Here is a 17,427-nt window from a genome sequence, read left to right as displayed (position 1 = left end):
ATGAAAACTACGTTACTGAATATAATTGGAAATCTCGACATACTTTTGCTAAGGAAATATAATTGGATATACTACTACTCAGGTAATTACTTCATTTCCTTCATCCCACCACAGCACAGAAACGAAAACCATGATTACATATGCGAACTAGTGCGATAGCGATAGATTACAAGATACTAATGCTAATGCTAAACATCAATACATCATAATGCTTTTTACAGCACAGGTACTAAGAAAGCTACAAAGTACAAACAACTGAAACAAGAGCGGCAGGCAGCCGAGCACTGGCACCACTCACTATTCACTAGGCTCTCCATACACCAATTTAGATCATCACAGTTCCGAAACACCAGCCAAAAGAATCAAATAATGCCACCTTGATGAGTTAGCTGCCGCAAGCCCTGCATGAAGACTAACACATCACTGTGCGATGCCCGGCGGTCAGTGAGGCCTTCGCGCGCCCGAATGCCCAGCGGTCAGTGAGGCCTTCGCGCACCCGAAGCGCTGGGAGGATGAGCCTGACCCTGCTGCTGCTCATTCGGGCCCAGATAGCGCCGAAGCGCAGAACTGTAGGCATTGCCTGTCAGACTCCCTCTCATCTGACCCGTGGGGCACCAGTTCTCATCCACAGGAAGCTCCGGTGGAAGACCGTCTGAGGACCCAGCCTGAGGTGTGCTCGGAGCAGTGGGTGGTACACTGGGAGGCTGCAGATGCGGTGGCGCCCGCTGTAGAGACGGAGGATGTATACTCGGAGCAGCGGATGGTACACTGGAAGGCTGCAGATGCGGTGGCGCCCGCTGTAGAGATGGAGGAGTTGCTGCCCGAGGCACTGTTTGCAATCTCGGTACCTGAATTTGCTGCATGGGAAAGTGACGGCTTTGGACATCCGCTTGGGTTGGTTTAACATGTGCAGCTGCAGTGGTTTGGCCCACGGCAGCAAGAGCCGTTTGGTTCATGGTCATTCGTGTGTGTCTGAGCGGATCAACGGTTGGAGTCTGCTGCATAGGCGTAGGTCTGTAGGTGTTCACTCCTCCAGCCTGTCCTGGCGATGGTCGTGCACCCATGAGGTGTGGCGCAGGCAGACCAACCACCCGACTGGGCTGATGGCTCGATGTATTGCGCATGTCCTGCCAACAATTATGATTATGTCAATAGATACTTGCTATGATATATAAAATAAAGTAGACCCTTTCCTCATGTCATAAATTGTAGCTGGCTGCTAGTGCTGGGCTCAGTCAACAGACTGAAGTACTTCACTATATCAAGTTTCAGGTCCTAGGGCCACTATAACATCCTTGCTAGTACATCAAACAGACAATCGCCCAGAGTATATGCCAAGAGAAATACATAGCAAACTAGGACGTGATTCTTGTTAGTAGTTGGTAGGTTTGTAGAGATACAACATGCACAACAACAACTGCAACATTTCCTTAGACCAATTACTAGGTAGTTTGTATTAGTTAGATATCATTATCTTATAGTTGAATAAGGCAGGGTAAACTTAAACATTCACTTCCTCTGGAACTGTAAACACTAGATTATTATTGTTATTATGTTATAATATCTCAGGTGCCCTGCAGATTTTTCTCGAAAAGAAAAGACAAGACCATTTAAGCTAGTTGCAAGGTTTCTTACATATAATTTATGTGATACAAGTATGTAAAAACTAATGTTGACAAAATGACACATCTTTGACCTTTAAATAGCTCTAGTCTCCTAGCTCTGATGAGCAGGATAACTTTTCACTTACCACAGAATATCTGGTTGCAACTTTGCTATTGAACTATTGTCAAGGTGACTACTGGATGATAAAAGGTATAGTATCTTATACTCCCTCCGTCCCAAATTACTATTTGTTTTGGCTTTTCTAGGTACATAGCTTTTGCTACGTATCTAGACATAATATATATCTAGGTGCATAGCAAAAGCTATGTATCTAGAAAAGCCAAAACAAATAGTAATTTGGGGCGGAGGGAGTATTACATGCTAGTACAGATGATATATAGTGGGTAGAAAAGATGTTTACCCTTGTTGACTGTAGATGCGATGATGCAGCAACACTGGGAGTTCTTGGTAACGGCCCACAACCGTTATTCATTGGAGCACAGTCCGGATTCGTCACTTGATGTCCTTGGTAAGTTGAAGAAGCTGGAGTAGATAGTGGGATAGGTGGTGGACAATTGAGGATATTTGGCTGCAACCTTGCTGATGACCCAGGATTCTGTGGTGGCACTGGCAATGCCTGGACTCCTACTGGCTCTCTCCTTGGATTTCTAGGTATAGAAATCCTTCTCACTTCTGATCCAAGTACTGGACCTATTTGTGGTTGCAACTGCACAGTTTCACAATGTGTTTCCTGTGAAACATGTTGCATGCTAGATGTTGAGCTAGAGGCTTCAAGAGAAGGAGAGACAGCATCTGTAATAACAGGGCGCAGAACATTTTGGGGTAGAATAGATTCCAAGGTCCCAAAAGAACTTGAGCCTAGCCCACTAGTAGATGGTAGTAACAAATTTTGACGAGAGGTGAAAGCCATGTTGCTACCCCCATTACTTCCATCTCCTAGATACAGATCTTCTGTCTGGTCTGCCATAGGGAAATCTGGAAGATAGTCTGACACAGATAAATCTTGACTATTCAACTGAGGCTTTGTATCTTCTGAAGTCGATGTCCAATCCATCGGCAGATCACCATCACCGTTACCATTTATCAGATCTATGACACCTGAAGACGATGAATCAGTTTCTATAGTATCTCCATTCTGCTGAACAGCATCACCTCTATGTCTATCTGATTTCTCATCATGAGCTGGAGCAGCTTTCCAAGATCCATCAGCAAATACAAGGACATCAATGACATCATTCCCATTCTCTTCTAAAATCTGCATTAAAAGGAAAAGGGGTCAGAGAGAGAAGAAGAAAAAACAAGATGAAAAATGTGCGCAAAATGCAACTTGCCTTTGCCATCTTTTGGTCAATGCGCAGATCAGTGAAGTTTGAAGGGGTGTTACAAAATGGACAGCGCCAGTTTGGCTTTCTTGAGTTCATCTCCATGTAATTATCATAATCAAAACACTAGACAATATGGTTATGTTAACAATGTCTAAAAAACACTGAATAAATATAAAAAGGCAAGATTAAGTAAGTACCTGATAGTGTTTGCAGAGGCGCCCTTTAATAGGAGTTTTTATGCGCTTAAAACTGCAACAAGAGAAGGCAAACAAGAATTAAGTTCTTCATCCAAAGGCAAATCACTAGTATACAATCAAATATATTAACTCCATTAGTATATGTCGCGTAGATATGTTACCCAACTATCTAAAACCTACAGAGTGACAGACACATCAGAAAGCTGTTACATTATGAATGTATGGTCCAATATCCAATTAAAGGCTAACTGCAGTCATAGTCAGCACGTTCATATGAATTGAAGGCATGATTATTTCTTCATCACGTTCATATGAATTCAAGGCATGATTATTTCTTCTGCATATTTTTCATCACCAACCATACACGGAAAGATTAGTAGCTTCAAAAAAGATTAGTTTTTCTCAAGGTACCCTGTCATTTCTAGCAAAATCCCATTGAAAACTAGTCAGTAGCAAATATAGTTCCTCTACATATATGTTTATATGCACAAGATTTCACAAAATATAATGTTTTGAAACATGATACAACAAAGCCTATTCCATGCAAAGAGCAACACAATACCTTATAGGACAATTTAGGGAAACTCTTGATGGTCCCTCAAGTACATCAGAATCTACATGGAGATAAGGCGACATCATAACTATAAGGGGAAAAATTCAAAACTAAGCTGAAAATGTAAAAATTCATGTACTGTATAAACTGATGTCAATGAAAACACATCGATAATGGAAAATGTCTAAAAAGTTAAAATTTCTGCCGCACTACATAAAGACAATAGATAGGTGTAGAGGAACCAAAGAGTGCAATGTTTGAAATTCAAAGCTTCAACTTTTACTATCGCTCCATGTGGAGATTGAAACTACAGTGAAAGAACTACACGGTTTAACTTTTACTGTCGCTACATAAACTTCATGCAGACTAAACATATTTCTTTGGACAGGAAAGCATGGCATGGTACCCAAAAAAAAAGGTATGGAGTGTTATCGACAAATGAGTAGTTTTTAAAACTAAACAGACTGGTAGCAGAACTGAAGCCTGGTTCAGCAGGGTTCATGTCAACAGATAGATCTTGCAGTGTCATTTCAAACCGGCAAGGCATCACTGAGCCATCCGATTTTGCACGAACCGAGACTGATCATCAGAAAATTGGGGTTTAGGGACTTTGATGAAACTGTGCTGACCATACCACCTAGGACATATATACTAGGTACTACGAGAGCTGGTAGTTGGGCAGGCAAACTGTTGAACCCACGTGACAAGGTCAGTACCCATCCAATCCAGTTCCAGGCATCAAGTTCATTTTACATGCCCCATGACCATGCATAGAACATCACCCAAGCTGGGCTAGTCAGTTGTTCTTGACATGAGGTCAAACAAAAAGAAAGGAGCAGATAGAGGATGGTGAAAAAAAACTCAAAAGGAGTGACAATCATTGAATACAAGTAGTTTGCAATTATAGGAATAAAAGTGCAAGCCCATTTCCAATAAAGAAATATATCATTAAAAAATGTGTCAGCAGTTCTGAAGTATCAAACAAGTGTAAATGCATATAAATGGATATTTCATTCAAGAGAATACAACTGTCATTACATGAAAAAAAAAGGTGCTATTTTAGTTTGAGTCAAGACAATGGACATATAGCATAAAATATACTAAGCAACTGAAAGAACCGAAATGAATTTCACCTACCTGCAGGATAAACAGTCATAGGTTGCGCATAATCCTCCAGTTTTGGAGCACTGAAGGACGTCGAATTGTTTACAAATGCTACAGCTATGATATAATTAGCTGCAATGTAAAGTTACAATCAACATTCATAAATAAATAATTGGGGCTGATCGGTGTATAGTGCCAAAATACAATTTCGAGAGCATAGCATAGTGGCCAAGCATACCATTAAAATATCCAGCAGCTTGGATAATATTTGCCCCATATTTGAGCATTTTGGTGATATCAGTAGGGAACTGGGGTCCCGGTTCCTGTTTGATATGCACAGAGCTCAGTTGTCCAATTAACAAAAAATGAAGCTTAACCAGAGGTTCCGAAGGCATGGAAGCCAAAATAAATGTAAAAGGGCACTAACCATTGAAACATTAGTCCTCTTGTCCACACCCTTTCCATTGACCAGAAAGCTGAACAGAAAAAGGGAACACTCATGTTTCTTGGTTTAATAATGGCATGTGACAAGCATCAAAGCTGAGAGAGAAACAAACCTCACATGTGGTGGGCTTGTGACACATGTCGAGGCATCCAAATTTTCCTTTTGTACGACGATTAGCCTCTGAAAAAATTGACAATTAGTGAGGTTACTTAAAAAAATCTACGTGCAAAAGAGAACTAAAATAAATAGTCCTGAAATCCAGTCACAAATATGCCCTAACTGCAATCAGTACAAATTAAAAAATATGCACTTGGAGCAAGACAAGTGTGAGCTCTTAGAAAGTCCTTGCATTATTTAGCATACGAGCAAACTTTATGCAAATGGTAATTTTAAACTAGTGACAGGTAGTCAGCAGTCTTCTGGCCTCTACAGTTTCAAAGAGATTATCATAGATACCTAGATGCATTTCAATTCAGAGGATATTTAAGCAAGGTAGTATTTTTTTTTTCCTTGTATTACAAGGGAAAGAGTGGATAGCATACAGAAACATCAAATGTACCAAAAATACCGATCTTCAATATGCAATGAGCATTACAAGAGATCAAGTACAAAGTGTGACTCTGAAAATAGTGCCAATTACAGGATCAATACCGTCTCATATGCAACTTATATATTCAAAAAAGAAGACCTAAGAGAGTTGTGATTTGTTCAATTCACATGTTTGATAAAGAAACAGAATAGTCATAGAAGTAAATAATTCAACAGCCGAAAGACTAGCATCAGTACATAAACAACTTGAATAGCAACAACTTGTTGAGAACACCCATTAGCTAGCAATACTATTTTGCCTACTGAATAAGCATGCCATAAATTTTGTCCCCCCGAGTTGCTGACAATACTTACAATCTTTTCATCTCGAGGTAGGTTCCTCTCAATAAAGAAGTCAGCCATTAATATATCATAGCCAACCTACACAGGGTAGACAAAAACATAAAAATCATGTATTCAGAGGTAGAACAAGCCTTTACCATTCATCAAGAATGTCTCAACCTATGATGATTTCCAGCTTAGATAAAAGCTGACATAGTGAATGATACAATTGTAAAATTCTCGTTTAAGCTAAACAGAGTAACTACCTTTGCTTCCATAGAAATGATTAGACGCTCAAACTTCAGCCGAGGGTAATACCTATAAAATATAAGCGTGAATAATGAATGGGAAATGTTTCAGCAGATAACTTTGTAATATATAATGTATGATCAGGATTTGAGTATGCTGGCATGAGTTATTCCAGTTTGGTGCATAATTAACCAAATCCTTGAGATTAATGCAAATTTGAAATCAGCAGTTTCAAAAAAGTAATCACCTGCTCTAGGAAAATATGAATTAGTAATCTATTTTTTAATTGAAATATCATATTAAATACCATGAACATCTTCAGATTCAAACGAGGACATTAGAAATTCACGTGCTCAAACCATGACCTAGGAAATAATCTTTACTATTGTCACTATTAACACCTTTTGGCTCAGTTGGGTTTTATATCTTGTCTTGTGTTACAAATTGTGAATTAAGAAAAACATGCAATGCTCCTGTCAAGTTTTATGTCATTTTTCAGCATGCATGTTTTGAACTTTAAAATCAGATATTGGAGGATCACATGCTACTTTGACTAAAAATACTTCCCATGTCAAAAAACGTATAATTTTGTAATCTTTAGGCACAGTAATAAGAACGTGCTTTTATCCGTACATGAGAGAGAGAGAGAGAGAGAGATTCCCTACCTAGGCATTATTTGTGATATAATTTCAAGCACAGTGCTGTCACTAGCTGCCTGGCCCGAGGATGTGCAGAAGTTGCCAGAGAGCTGCATGCCACGGGGGAAAGTATTAGTCAATGTAATGTTTGGAGGTCATCCCACCACAAGAATCCAAACAATGAAAAACTGCCCATGGAACAAAAGACCTAAATATAAAAAAAAATATTACATGCATACCTCATTAGCCATGCTGAGAATGTCTCTGGAATCTGCAGGCTGAAACCATTTACTGGAACAAGCATTCTGCAAAACAGCCTGTGTAAGTTACTAACTTAATATTATTGGTAGATTAACCAGCATATTATAGAAAAATAAGCTCAAAAGAAAATTATATAGCTTGAATACAATTATATGCTAAGCAGCCTGTAACATGGAATGACATTCCATTCCCTGGTTCCAGGAACTTCGTCCTGAAACCAGGAATGGAATGTCAACCCAAGATCATCAACTCGGCAGCTGCCAAAACATAGATGGTGTAAAAGGTTGCCAGCGACGGAGAAGACAACCACAACCGTGGCAGCATCCACAGGGGCAACCACATCAACATTGGAGATCTCCAGAGAAAGTATCAGTACCAGATGGATGATGGGTGCAGGGGCAACTGATTTTAAGTCCCTGATGCGGGAGCTGATGGCCAGTGGCAAGTGATTTCAGGCGGCGGCGGCTTTGCATCATAGAAGGAGAAAGAAGCAAGGGGAAAAGAGAGGTGGCGAAAGTTGGTTTGCGTATGCTGTGTACTGGCTTGGAGAGTTACAGCAAATTATCTAGTTTGGCTGAGTGGGCCAGGCCCAGGAAAGCACAGCCCAATAGCATGTCTCTCCTTTACTGTTTTTCCCTTTTTTTTAAAAAAAAGCATGTGATGCTGTGATGCATCTGTTATGGTTCATCACTTATGTATCATCCTAGAATGTGGCACAAAATAATAAATGACTGCGCATTAAACACTTTCCTGGAACATCATTCCAGACTAATGTCCCTAAAACCCATGGTTCGCGTTCCATCTCTCAGGCAAACCGCCCAGAGGGTATACACCTTCATACGAAAGTGACCACCTGCGTCCTGTGTTGGGTTCTCATTCCTTGACCCCATCGACATGGGAACTTGGTTGCTAAGACTATATTATATAACCAAAATATGCCTAAAACTATGTGCAATTAGGCCGTCAGAAAACAAACATGGAACATGGTGATTCTTGCCAAAGGCGTAAGGTCATAGCATATTCAACATTGACTAAAACAGAAAAGTTACTGAAAATGTACAGTTATGCAACAGACTATTCCTTTCAAACACAACCAGTATATATATGTTTGGAACTCTGATTAGGAAATAAAAATGACTTTGAGCAAAGGAAATTGAAGCAGTATTTGGTTACAATTGAAAAAGAAAGCAACTACCTGAAATTTCATATATAACCAAGAAAGAACAAAAATTTACCTTGCACGATATCACTAGTACCATAAGCGAAGATTGTATAAATGTTTCTCTTCTCAGCTCATATACCTAGACAACAATGATAGATTTCAGATCGGCGACACAGAAATTTGTGGCCATACCTTAATTTGTCAACAAATTATACGATCCCCCATAATGTGGAGCGAAAACAGAGTTCAAGGTCAAATCTGGTAACCCTACCAGACATTTGTTCAACAGCTCAGGTAACATGCTATCAAAGTTGGAAGATGGCACAAGCAAATCAAGGATGGGCCAGATGGCACCTTGAGAGGGAAATTGATGGAACAAAAGGTACTTAATGTGTGGCAACTGCCAAAGTAAAGCATGAGGTAGATCAAACAAATTGTTAAAACATAATGATAGAATGTGAAGTATATGCTCAGCAGTTCTAGTAATTTAATTTTACTTACCATGTTAGATTCTCTGTAGCCTACCCCAACTTGCTTGGGACTAAAGGCTTTGTTGTTGCTGCATGTTACAAACTCTAACTCATGCAGTGCATTCATTGGCAAAATATGTTATTTTTATGTTGCAAAGGCTCCCTAATTTTAACTATTAAAACCACATTGAATGTGCTGTGACACTTCAAATGATATGTCATGCATCTCATGTACTTCTGAAAAAATGCTACACGACTACCATGCGTTAATTAAGACAATATACAATCCACTTTTAGACAATAACGTGTTAATTAAAAAAAGTTAGAAGCTCTTGCAAAGAGCGGTGAGACATTCTTCTTCTATAATGCATTAATATCAACGCGACCAATTCAATAATTGATTCTAACAGATACTCATCCAAGAAAAAAAAAATCCGGTCATGCAATTAGCTTCTCAGCGCATAATTACCATATATGTTAGCCCACTACTTTAACCAAGTAGCCATACACCAATCAAGAACAATTCCCTAAAAAGACAAGAAACGATCGACTGGTATAGGGTGAGAGCAAACAGCATTACCTTTCTCAAAATGCCAGGTATGTCACCGGCCATGGGAGGAATATCACCAGCCGAGACCGCAAAATCAATCCCTCTGCGAGCGCAAAACACGAAATGTCAGTACGCCGCCGACGAACAGCGCGGCGGGCACAAAACCCTAACCTACCAAGGGGACTCCAAGGGGCGTGGGGCGCAGCGGCGGAGGAAAACCCTAGGAAGCTCGGAATCGCAAGAGGCGGTGGGGAGGCAGGGCGCACCTTGCGAAGGCGTAGACGAGGTGGGCGAACTCGTTGATGGGGAGGGCGGCCACGCCGTCCAGGTGGGCCCTGATGCGGTCGCCGATGGCCTTCAGGCGGATCGCATTCACGGTCAGCGCCCTCTGCTGCTGGTCATTGTGTGGCTGCTGCGCCTGCGGCTGCGGCGGCGGTTGAGGCGCCGGAGCGGCGGCGGTCGCCATCGATGCGCGGTTGCGCGGCCCCGGAGCGCGAGCGGCGGAGAGCCGGGAGGTTGCTTTTCCGCTAGTGTTCGAAGCCTGATACAAACTAAGAAACTGAACTTTGTACCACAGAAAAAATAAAGAACTGAGAACTTCTCGGGTAGTGGTTAACAGTAGGGCGTAGTGATTGATTGGTGGGAAGAGCGCCGTAAAATAAAAGAAATGGAAGAAACCCTCTTTTCTTCGTGGTATTAATTTCTTTCTTTCTATAAAAAATATATTTTGGTAAGATCTTTAGTCGTCATGTCTTATGACAACGATCATATTATTACGCCATATTACAAGTTGGGTAGAAGCTACTCACCCTCGCCCTCTAATAAATTGTAATTATTACTCATCCTGTGGGTACGCTCAAATATTACCCTCATGAATATATCATTAACCATTCGCATACATTATTCACAGTTTTAATAAAAGTACAAACTAAGTAAACATGGTTGAACAAGCCAAAAAAAATTATAGACCCGTGGAACTAGCATTAACTATGGAGTACATAAGGAAGAAGATTGGAAAAGTGGTACCTCAGTCGCGAACAGTGAAGTTCCAATGACATGGTGCGGCTCCGATTTTAAAGGTTCCGACTTCAATTTCTTGAGGGCTCCCAAGAAGTGGCGCGGCTCTAATTTCGGGAGAGCCCCGGTGAAGTGGCGTGGCTCCGATTTCATGAGGGATTCGATGAAGTGGTGCTGCTTTTGACACGCGAGGATGTGAGTTCAAGCAGTCAAGCGCAGGTGCTTGGCAAGCTCAGGTCTTAGGGGATCTGGTGAGGTGAGTTAGGGGGGCTTGGGCATAGATTCTCTGCGATGTATGCAGGATTGTGGCTCTGACGAGGTGGAGATTTGGTGAAACGAAGAGGTCAAGGGTTCAGACGCTCGGGCTCTCGAGGTTGGAGTGGCGGCTGCGGAGGGGAGGAATGAGAGGGGGAAACCCTAGAAGCGCTCTTACTCCCTTATATACTTGTATGTGGGGTCTACACGTCAGGGTTGGAGTAGGCCCGTGTACTATTCCTTGCTACCCATCGGGTTCAAATACAAATTCATTATCCCCACATCGAGTGAACACAAAATGGCACCATACAAGCTTTCTACCCGCGAGCACTCGTTTGCACACGTTACCATCCTTATGTCACACTTTAATTTTTATCTTAAATAATTACTTTTTTCAAAAAAAATATCTTAAATAATTATTAAGATATGACATTGCAAGTATGTAATCTTAATGAAATAAAACCCGAACTTAAACAGTTAAAGTATGATAAATCATAGATCTTTACCACAAATTCAACATGTGTGTAAAGCATAGATCTCTACCAATAACTAATATCAAGAAGCAATACATATGAAGCGCCAGTAAACTGTGGGCAAAGCCTATAACCTATTGGGCATAGCTAGCACGCGTATAACCTATTTTGTCATTGCATAACCACCACACTACCAGCATTGGAATGAACTTTACTGATTAGCGATTTTATGCTGATTGCTGCCAAGTCCGGTGATGAAGAGTTGAAGACACAAGTGCGAATGGAAGTAGAGAGATCAACTCAATTCACCCCAACCAGTCCCTAGTTTTTCAAGGGAGGTGGGCTTGGGAATGGAACAGCACTGGAAAGTATTTGCTACGGGGACACGTATGTAGCACGAATATCCCTGGATCTGCCGAACAGCAGATACCATACCACCGAGACAGCTAGCTCTGTATGATATGTCCAGATAACCAAAAAAAAATACCTCGAAAAGGATCGTGGACATGGTCTCGCCTGTGCATGTTAACAAAATAAGAATGACAAAAAAAACAAATACTTAACCGTACTCCACACGTTCAAAAGCATGAAAAGGCATCGTCCTACAGCAAGTAAAACAGACATTGACGAAACGTTCAGTCGTTTTCTGCCATTAACATCAGTAAGAGACATTTGCTGCTATCCAGTCGTTTTCTAAGACAAGCTTTTTACAGATAAAGAACAAAACATCGCGTCTATATAAGAACACAATCACCGCAACCAAGGCTACCCATCCATTAACATGTTGCATTTGTAGAGGAATAAGAATAGAAGTCCACAATAAAACAAACAAACAAAAGTTTCTGTTAGCATGATCTTCCTTTCGGTTGGCAAAGTTGCCAGGATACATTTGCATCAGACTTCAGATCATAAGTAAGACGAAGAGGCAAGCTGGTCCACATTTTAACATTGTGTTAGGCGCACCAAAACCCTTTACCATAACAAGTCTAGGGGGGCACTTCATCACAACTTCTCAAATTCAGTTTAATAAAGAGAATCCAGCTAGATACGGGTGACACTTATTTTTATCTTCCTCGGTGGTGTTCCAGGTTTTGACATGTTGACGGTTCCTGCTTTTCCCTTCTTTTCTGACGGCTTAAGAATCTGGAATGAACATGTTAGGGAATCATCGATGCTCATCATGGCACCAGCATTGTCGAACTCGCCGCAGTAGTTGGGTGCAGAAAATATAGTGACGAGCTGGCGCTTGGCGAAAAATTCATAGCCATCCTCCACGACCTTTGCAGAGAGTTTCAGTCAAAACAAAGTCAACAGTAAGGAAGGCAGTACACAACAACAACAACAACAACAACAACAACAACAATAATAATTCACAACAGTGAGATCAACTGAGAAATGGTGCTCCAGATGATTCAGACTTTCAGTTATATTTCCCTAATGTGAAGAAGGGGAAATATGTAAAGAGTTTTAGGTTGAGCGTAAACATTCAGACTGAGACCTTCGGATACCATGCAATGTAACTGAATTTGAGCATTTCACTTAACAGTAAGTCTCAACCAAGTTTAAGGTTGATGGTACTTTCTTTTAAAAAAAATACGTCCAAAATAGACCAGAAGTACTTTCATTCACAAAAGAAGGTAGGAACCTGCACGAGTAGGTCTACAAATCATATTTTGAACATTTTTAATCAAGGTTGACAGGTTGGTGGTCATTTGATCAGGGGTTGAACAATTTTCAGCCTGATAGTTCGTGGAATAACATTAACTGAATTATCACATTACGCATGCACAGCTATTCTTACTTGCAAGAAAGCTGTATCGCAAGATCAGTATGAATACCTGGTGTGCCCTGCAGACCAAGTCTAGATCGTGCTTCTCAAGAAACTCAGCTACCTTGTCAGCCCCAAAAGTGAAGGACACTCCCCTGTCATTATCTCCCCACCCTTCAATATCTTTATCAGGATCTGACCATAGAAGATCGCAGAGGAGACCATGGTCAGGCACATCCACAGGTCGAGCAATGTTGCGTATCTGATCCATATTCTTCAATTCAGGAGACAAACCCCCATGCATGCATAAGATCTTATCATCGATAAGTGCAGCAACTGGAAGGCAGTTAAAGCATTCAGTGAAAATCTTCCAGATCCGTACATTGAATCTCCTCTTGCACTCATCAAAGAACCCGTATATCCGGTTGATGGAGGCACATTCATGGTTTCCCCTGAGGAGAAAGAAGTTTTCTGGGTACTTTATCTTGTACGCCAGGAGAAGGCATATCGTTTCTATACTCTGTTTTCCCCGATCAACATAGTCACCCAGAAAAAGGTAGTTTGCCTCCGGTGGGTAGCCACCGTACTCAAATAATCGAAGAAGATCAGAGTACTGGCCATGGATATCCCCTGGCAAAGAGTAAAGAAGATAAATGCTTAGCATCATCCAAATTATTATCTCACCATGCATTATAAATTGATTAAAGATGAGTCTAGAGGATATGTTGCTTGGGGCGAAACTATGAGCATATTCACAAGAGAAGAAAAGGGCAGTGCAGCAAATTATATGACACGCGACGATATCTGTTAGTGCACTTAGCACACTCATGACGTACAATGCAGGAAATTAACCATTGTTTCTTTCAATTGAATTCAGTGTAAAGTTAGCTATTCTTTATATGAATTTATCACCATACGTTAGACAAAACTAAAATATCGAGGGGAAAATGTTCTTTGGACAGCATCTGCTCCCAACAAAGAAACCAAATACGAAATTTGCAGTCAGCAGCAACTCCCATTTTTACACATTTCTGTCCAGTATATTGGTATAGTTCGTATCACCCTAAAGTGTACTGGATAAATAACATAAAATTTACACAATCACACCTTGAACCAAACATTCAAACAATCATTAACAGGAATTATGAGAACTTATGAATAGTTGTTGACTTGATAAGCTCGATATCAATTCTGGCATGCTAGGATGCCAAGTTGCAACCTACAATCTGAAGACACCTCTGCAACTTATTGAGTCATTCAAACAACTATGACATTTCCTCTCGAGCCTTGTCTCCCTGATAATTGTTTTCTTCGCTATTGTACTTTCACTGGGAAACCACAAAAAAGCTTTGAGAAATAGTCATTAACATACTAGCACGCAAGTTACTCTCATTTTCTCTTATCTGCTAGCTCAAGCAGTCCAACATGGTATAGCAGCATACGCATGTTAGACAAGCTATAACATTTGTTAACCACTATTACTCAACTGGCTTATGTTACAATGTGCTTGATAGAAAAGAGTTGACCTCTACTGGGGTGTAAACGCCATCACATATATTGTTTCGGGGTTTCAAACTCAAGAGTGGCCATAAACAGACTACGCTAAGGATACGTTGAGATTAATAGAAAGATAAACATGTTGCCAATTGCATATAAACACATGGAAGAGGATATCTGGGCAATCCAAAGAAAATCAACATACAAGATACAACAATACAAAAGATGAGTTACCTTCAGCTGACAATGAAATCAATACTAAGCAAGGGCTTTATAGCTTCCCGGAGAAGTATCAAGGTTTAGATGGCATTGCGCCATTACGGTATCAAGGTTTGAAACGTCACAGGAGTCCTTAAGCTGAGGGAGGTTAAAGAGGACCTCACAGGCCCAATATTTATTCTTGTTCAATCCTTCACACCGGCAGATAACAGATATCCACAAACTAGCATCCCCTCACCTCAATCCCCACTATTGCTAATCCCTCCCAAGAACGGTAATTAAAAAAACAAAGAAAACCTAGCAGTGCGGCTCCACAGGCAGTCATATATTCAAGATCATTTTTGATTTCGCACACCATGCACCCACCTCTAATTACTAGCAGAGCTGCCAGAGCATGTCAACACGCTATGGGATCCCAAGAATAAGGCGAGCAGCTAGTCCAGAAAGGCCACACCCTTAGCAACAACAACTAGATGGAACACAACATAAACGAGCAGCGCTAGGCAAGAAAATTTCCCCGGAAGAGACGAAGGAAACGGAGGCCTAGTAAGGCTAGTCCACGCTATCAGGGTCGTCGGGAGGGGGTGCCCCTTACCGCATATCTTGATGGGGGCCTCGAGCTCGAGGAGGTTGGGCTGGGAGAGGAAGACGTCCTTGGCGGCGGCGCAGAGCCGCCGGATCTCCGCGTCCGTCACCTGCGCGTTGCGCGGCGTGCGCCCGCCGCGGGCCTCCAGGAGCCGCCGGATCATGTCGTCGACCGCCGCCGCCTCCATCGCCTCGCGTCGCCGGGGAAGGGGAAACCCTATCTGAGGTGCCGCCGCCGCCTTGCCGCGCCTCGCGGATAAAACCCCCCCAAGCCAAAAGTGGAAACCGCTAAACCCTAGCGCTCGCCGATCGACGGGGGGAAGACGACACGGAAAGGGTAGGAGCGGGAGGGGACGGGATTGCTGGATGGGAGGCGGAGTCGGTAGCCTGTGGGGTTATCGCGCCGAGTCCCCCGTGGGGTACACCGGGAAGCTGTCGTCTAATTTGGATTTGGAATGGCTTGACTACGGTCTACGGTTTGGGTTGGGCCCGCGGCGTCAGCCTGCTCTAGTTTTGAATTTTGAAAGGCGGTGGACCGGTGGGCAGTTGTGTTTGGTTCCTCGAGCTGAACAGACTGTTTGCTTCAGCTTATTCAGCCGGCTTATCAGCCACCAAATAGTATTTTTCTCTCACAACAAATCAGCCGTTTCAGCTTTTCAGCCGGCTTATAAGCTAAAGCGAACAGGTCCAAAGTTTAATCCATTTCACATCGAATATTCGAATGTTAATTATGTAAAATTAATTACACAGATGGAGGCTAAACGGCGAGATGAATCTATTAAGCCTAATTAATTCATCATTAGCAAATGTTTACTTAGCAGCACATTGTCAAATCATGGACTAATTAGGCTTAATAGTTTCATCTCGCCGTTTAGCACCCATCTGTGTAATAGGTTTTGTAAATAGTCTACGTTTAATACTTCTAATTAGTATATAAACATTCAATATGATAGGTGCTAAAAATAAGCAGCTGGAACCAAACGTCCCCTTACATAAGCCTGCTTTACAGCTTCGCAGGACATAGCTCCGGCTTCACAGGACATGGTTTTGCTAGCATGAAGACCTAAGTACTTCAAGATCGAGAGGAGGAAAATATTGATTACTTTTAAAATGAATGGTTTTGAACTTACAATTTGCATTGTTCTTTTATTGTACATATATGGACAGCAAATGCAAGTTATTGGAGATACTAATATGATATATGATGTGAAAAATTGACTATCTAATACTATGAAAAAAATTATAATTTGATATTAAAAAGCTCTAGTCGAGGAATCAACCTGGCCAACATAGAGGATATATCAATAAGAAGATTTAGAGATTGGATAAAAAGTATAAAGCTCCAAATTGTACTACACGGTCTCTTGAGGATGCACTAGTAATTTATTAGTTGGCTTGAGTTGATGGATTAGCATTTTGAAAACGGAATTGCAGGTTGGTAGCTTGGTAATCCAAGATCAACTACAACATTAATGTTATCTTAGATTTTTAATACAACTATTTTACATTGTACTAACACTTCTAACTTTATGTGAGAAGCGCGTACTCTCTTAAGGAAGCTATATTTATGTGAATTCATAGGAATATGAGCTATATAAAAAATCATTATGTTTGAGGAACATCGTAACCCACATTTTAGATAGCATAGATGTGCTCATGTGTACTAGTAATTAAGTTAAAGATCAAAGGGTTAAGCATTCTTACATGAGCTGATGAGCATATGTACATTAGACCCAAAGGGAAAATTACTTAACAAATCCATTTTTTTCCTCCTCCCTTCCCTCTTCATTATTTTGAGCTTGGGCTCTTCGGTATGGAAAAAGCTCCTATTTTTTTTATGCTGGGCCAGAATTTTCTTGCCCCAACATATTATTTTATTGGTAGCATCCTCAATCTAATGTTAGGATATTTGTATAGTTCTTTTCGTTTATACTCTGAATCTTTTGTTTTGAAAATTATAAACTCTGATTCCGAGCTGCAGAAAACCAAAAACAAAAAACAAGAAAACCAAAAACAAAAAAAGAAGCCGAAAGAAGAGCAACGGCGTGGTTACATGCGGCGCCACAGAAGACTCCGACGCAGAAAACCCACGGCGCCGAACTGAGAAACCCAAACCCACACACAACTGAAAGCCAACATAAATGCACACCCGCTCTGCACGAC

At 41.2% G+C, this 17,427-nt stretch overlaps 2 protein-coding genes across 2 annotated transcripts; both read right to left on the bottom strand.

Moving 5' to 3' along the window:
- Positions 1-69: 69 nt before the first annotated feature.
- On the bottom strand, positions 70-10,024 carry LOC101785912 (E4 SUMO-protein ligase PIAL2). Its single transcript, XM_004964702.3, has 16 exons — positions 9,717-10,024; positions 9,481-9,553; positions 8,504-8,569; positions 7,247-7,312; positions 7,035-7,117; positions 6,387-6,438; positions 6,154-6,219; positions 5,363-5,430; positions 5,233-5,281; positions 5,044-5,128; positions 4,839-4,937; positions 3,711-3,762; positions 3,149-3,200; positions 2,958-3,074; positions 2,027-2,881; positions 70-1,127 (listed from the first exon to the last, which is right to left on the bottom strand). Exons 1-16 carry the CDS (start codon positions 9,914-9,916, stop codon positions 477-479), a joined length of 2,634 nt encoding a protein of 877 aa, XP_004964759.1. The 5' UTR covers positions 9,917-10,024; the 3' UTR covers positions 70-476.
- Positions 10,025-11,945: 1,921 nt separating this feature from the next.
- LOC101785098 (serine/threonine-protein phosphatase PP1) lies at positions 11,946-15,642 on the bottom strand. The gene is made up of 3 exons (XM_004964700.4): positions 15,275-15,642; positions 13,034-13,593; positions 11,946-12,473 (listed from the first exon to the last, which is right to left on the bottom strand). The coding sequence occupies exons 1-3, from the start codon at positions 15,450-15,452 to the stop codon at positions 12,237-12,239; spliced, it is 975 nt and encodes a 324-aa protein (XP_004964757.1). The 5' UTR covers positions 15,453-15,642; the 3' UTR covers positions 11,946-12,236.
- Positions 15,643-17,427: the final 1,785 nt, after the last annotated feature.

The sequence above is a fragment of the Setaria italica genome, chromosome IV (genome assembly GCF_000263155.2).
Source record: "Setaria italica strain Yugu1 chromosome IV, Setaria_italica_v2.0, whole genome shotgun sequence".
Classification (NCBI taxonomy): Eukaryota; Viridiplantae; Streptophyta; class Magnoliopsida; order Poales; family Poaceae; genus Setaria; species Setaria italica.
The sequence above is the reverse complement of the archived record's forward strand: the minus strand, read 5'-3'. Positions and strand labels throughout refer to the sequence as shown.

Bases quoted from the DNA above. Each gene is read 5' to 3' on its own strand.
- LOC101785912 (XM_004964702.3), bottom strand. From the start codon at position 9,916: ATGGCGACCGCCGCCGCTCCGGCGCCTCAACCGCCGCCGCAGCCGCAG. The intron at 9,554-9,716 runs GTGCGCCCTGCC...TTGCGCTCGCAG, and splicing joins CTCGTCTACGCCTTCGCAAG to AGGGATTGATTTTGCGGTCT. The intron at 8,570-9,480 runs GTAATGCTGTTT...ATTGTTGTCTAG, and splicing joins TACCTGGCATTTTGAGAAAG to GTATATGAGCTGAGAAGAGA.
- LOC101785098 (XM_004964700.4), bottom strand. From the start codon at position 15,452: ATGGAGGCGGCGGCGGTCGACGACATGATCCGGCGGCTCCTGGAGGCC. The intron at 13,594-15,274 runs GTAAGGGGCACC...ACTCTTTGCCAG, and splicing joins GGCCCCCATCAAGATATGCG to GGGATATCCATGGCCAGTAC. The intron at 12,474-13,033 runs GTATTCATACTG...CTCTCTGCAAAG, and splicing joins TGGTCTGCAGGGCACACCAG to GTCGTGGAGGATGGCTATGA.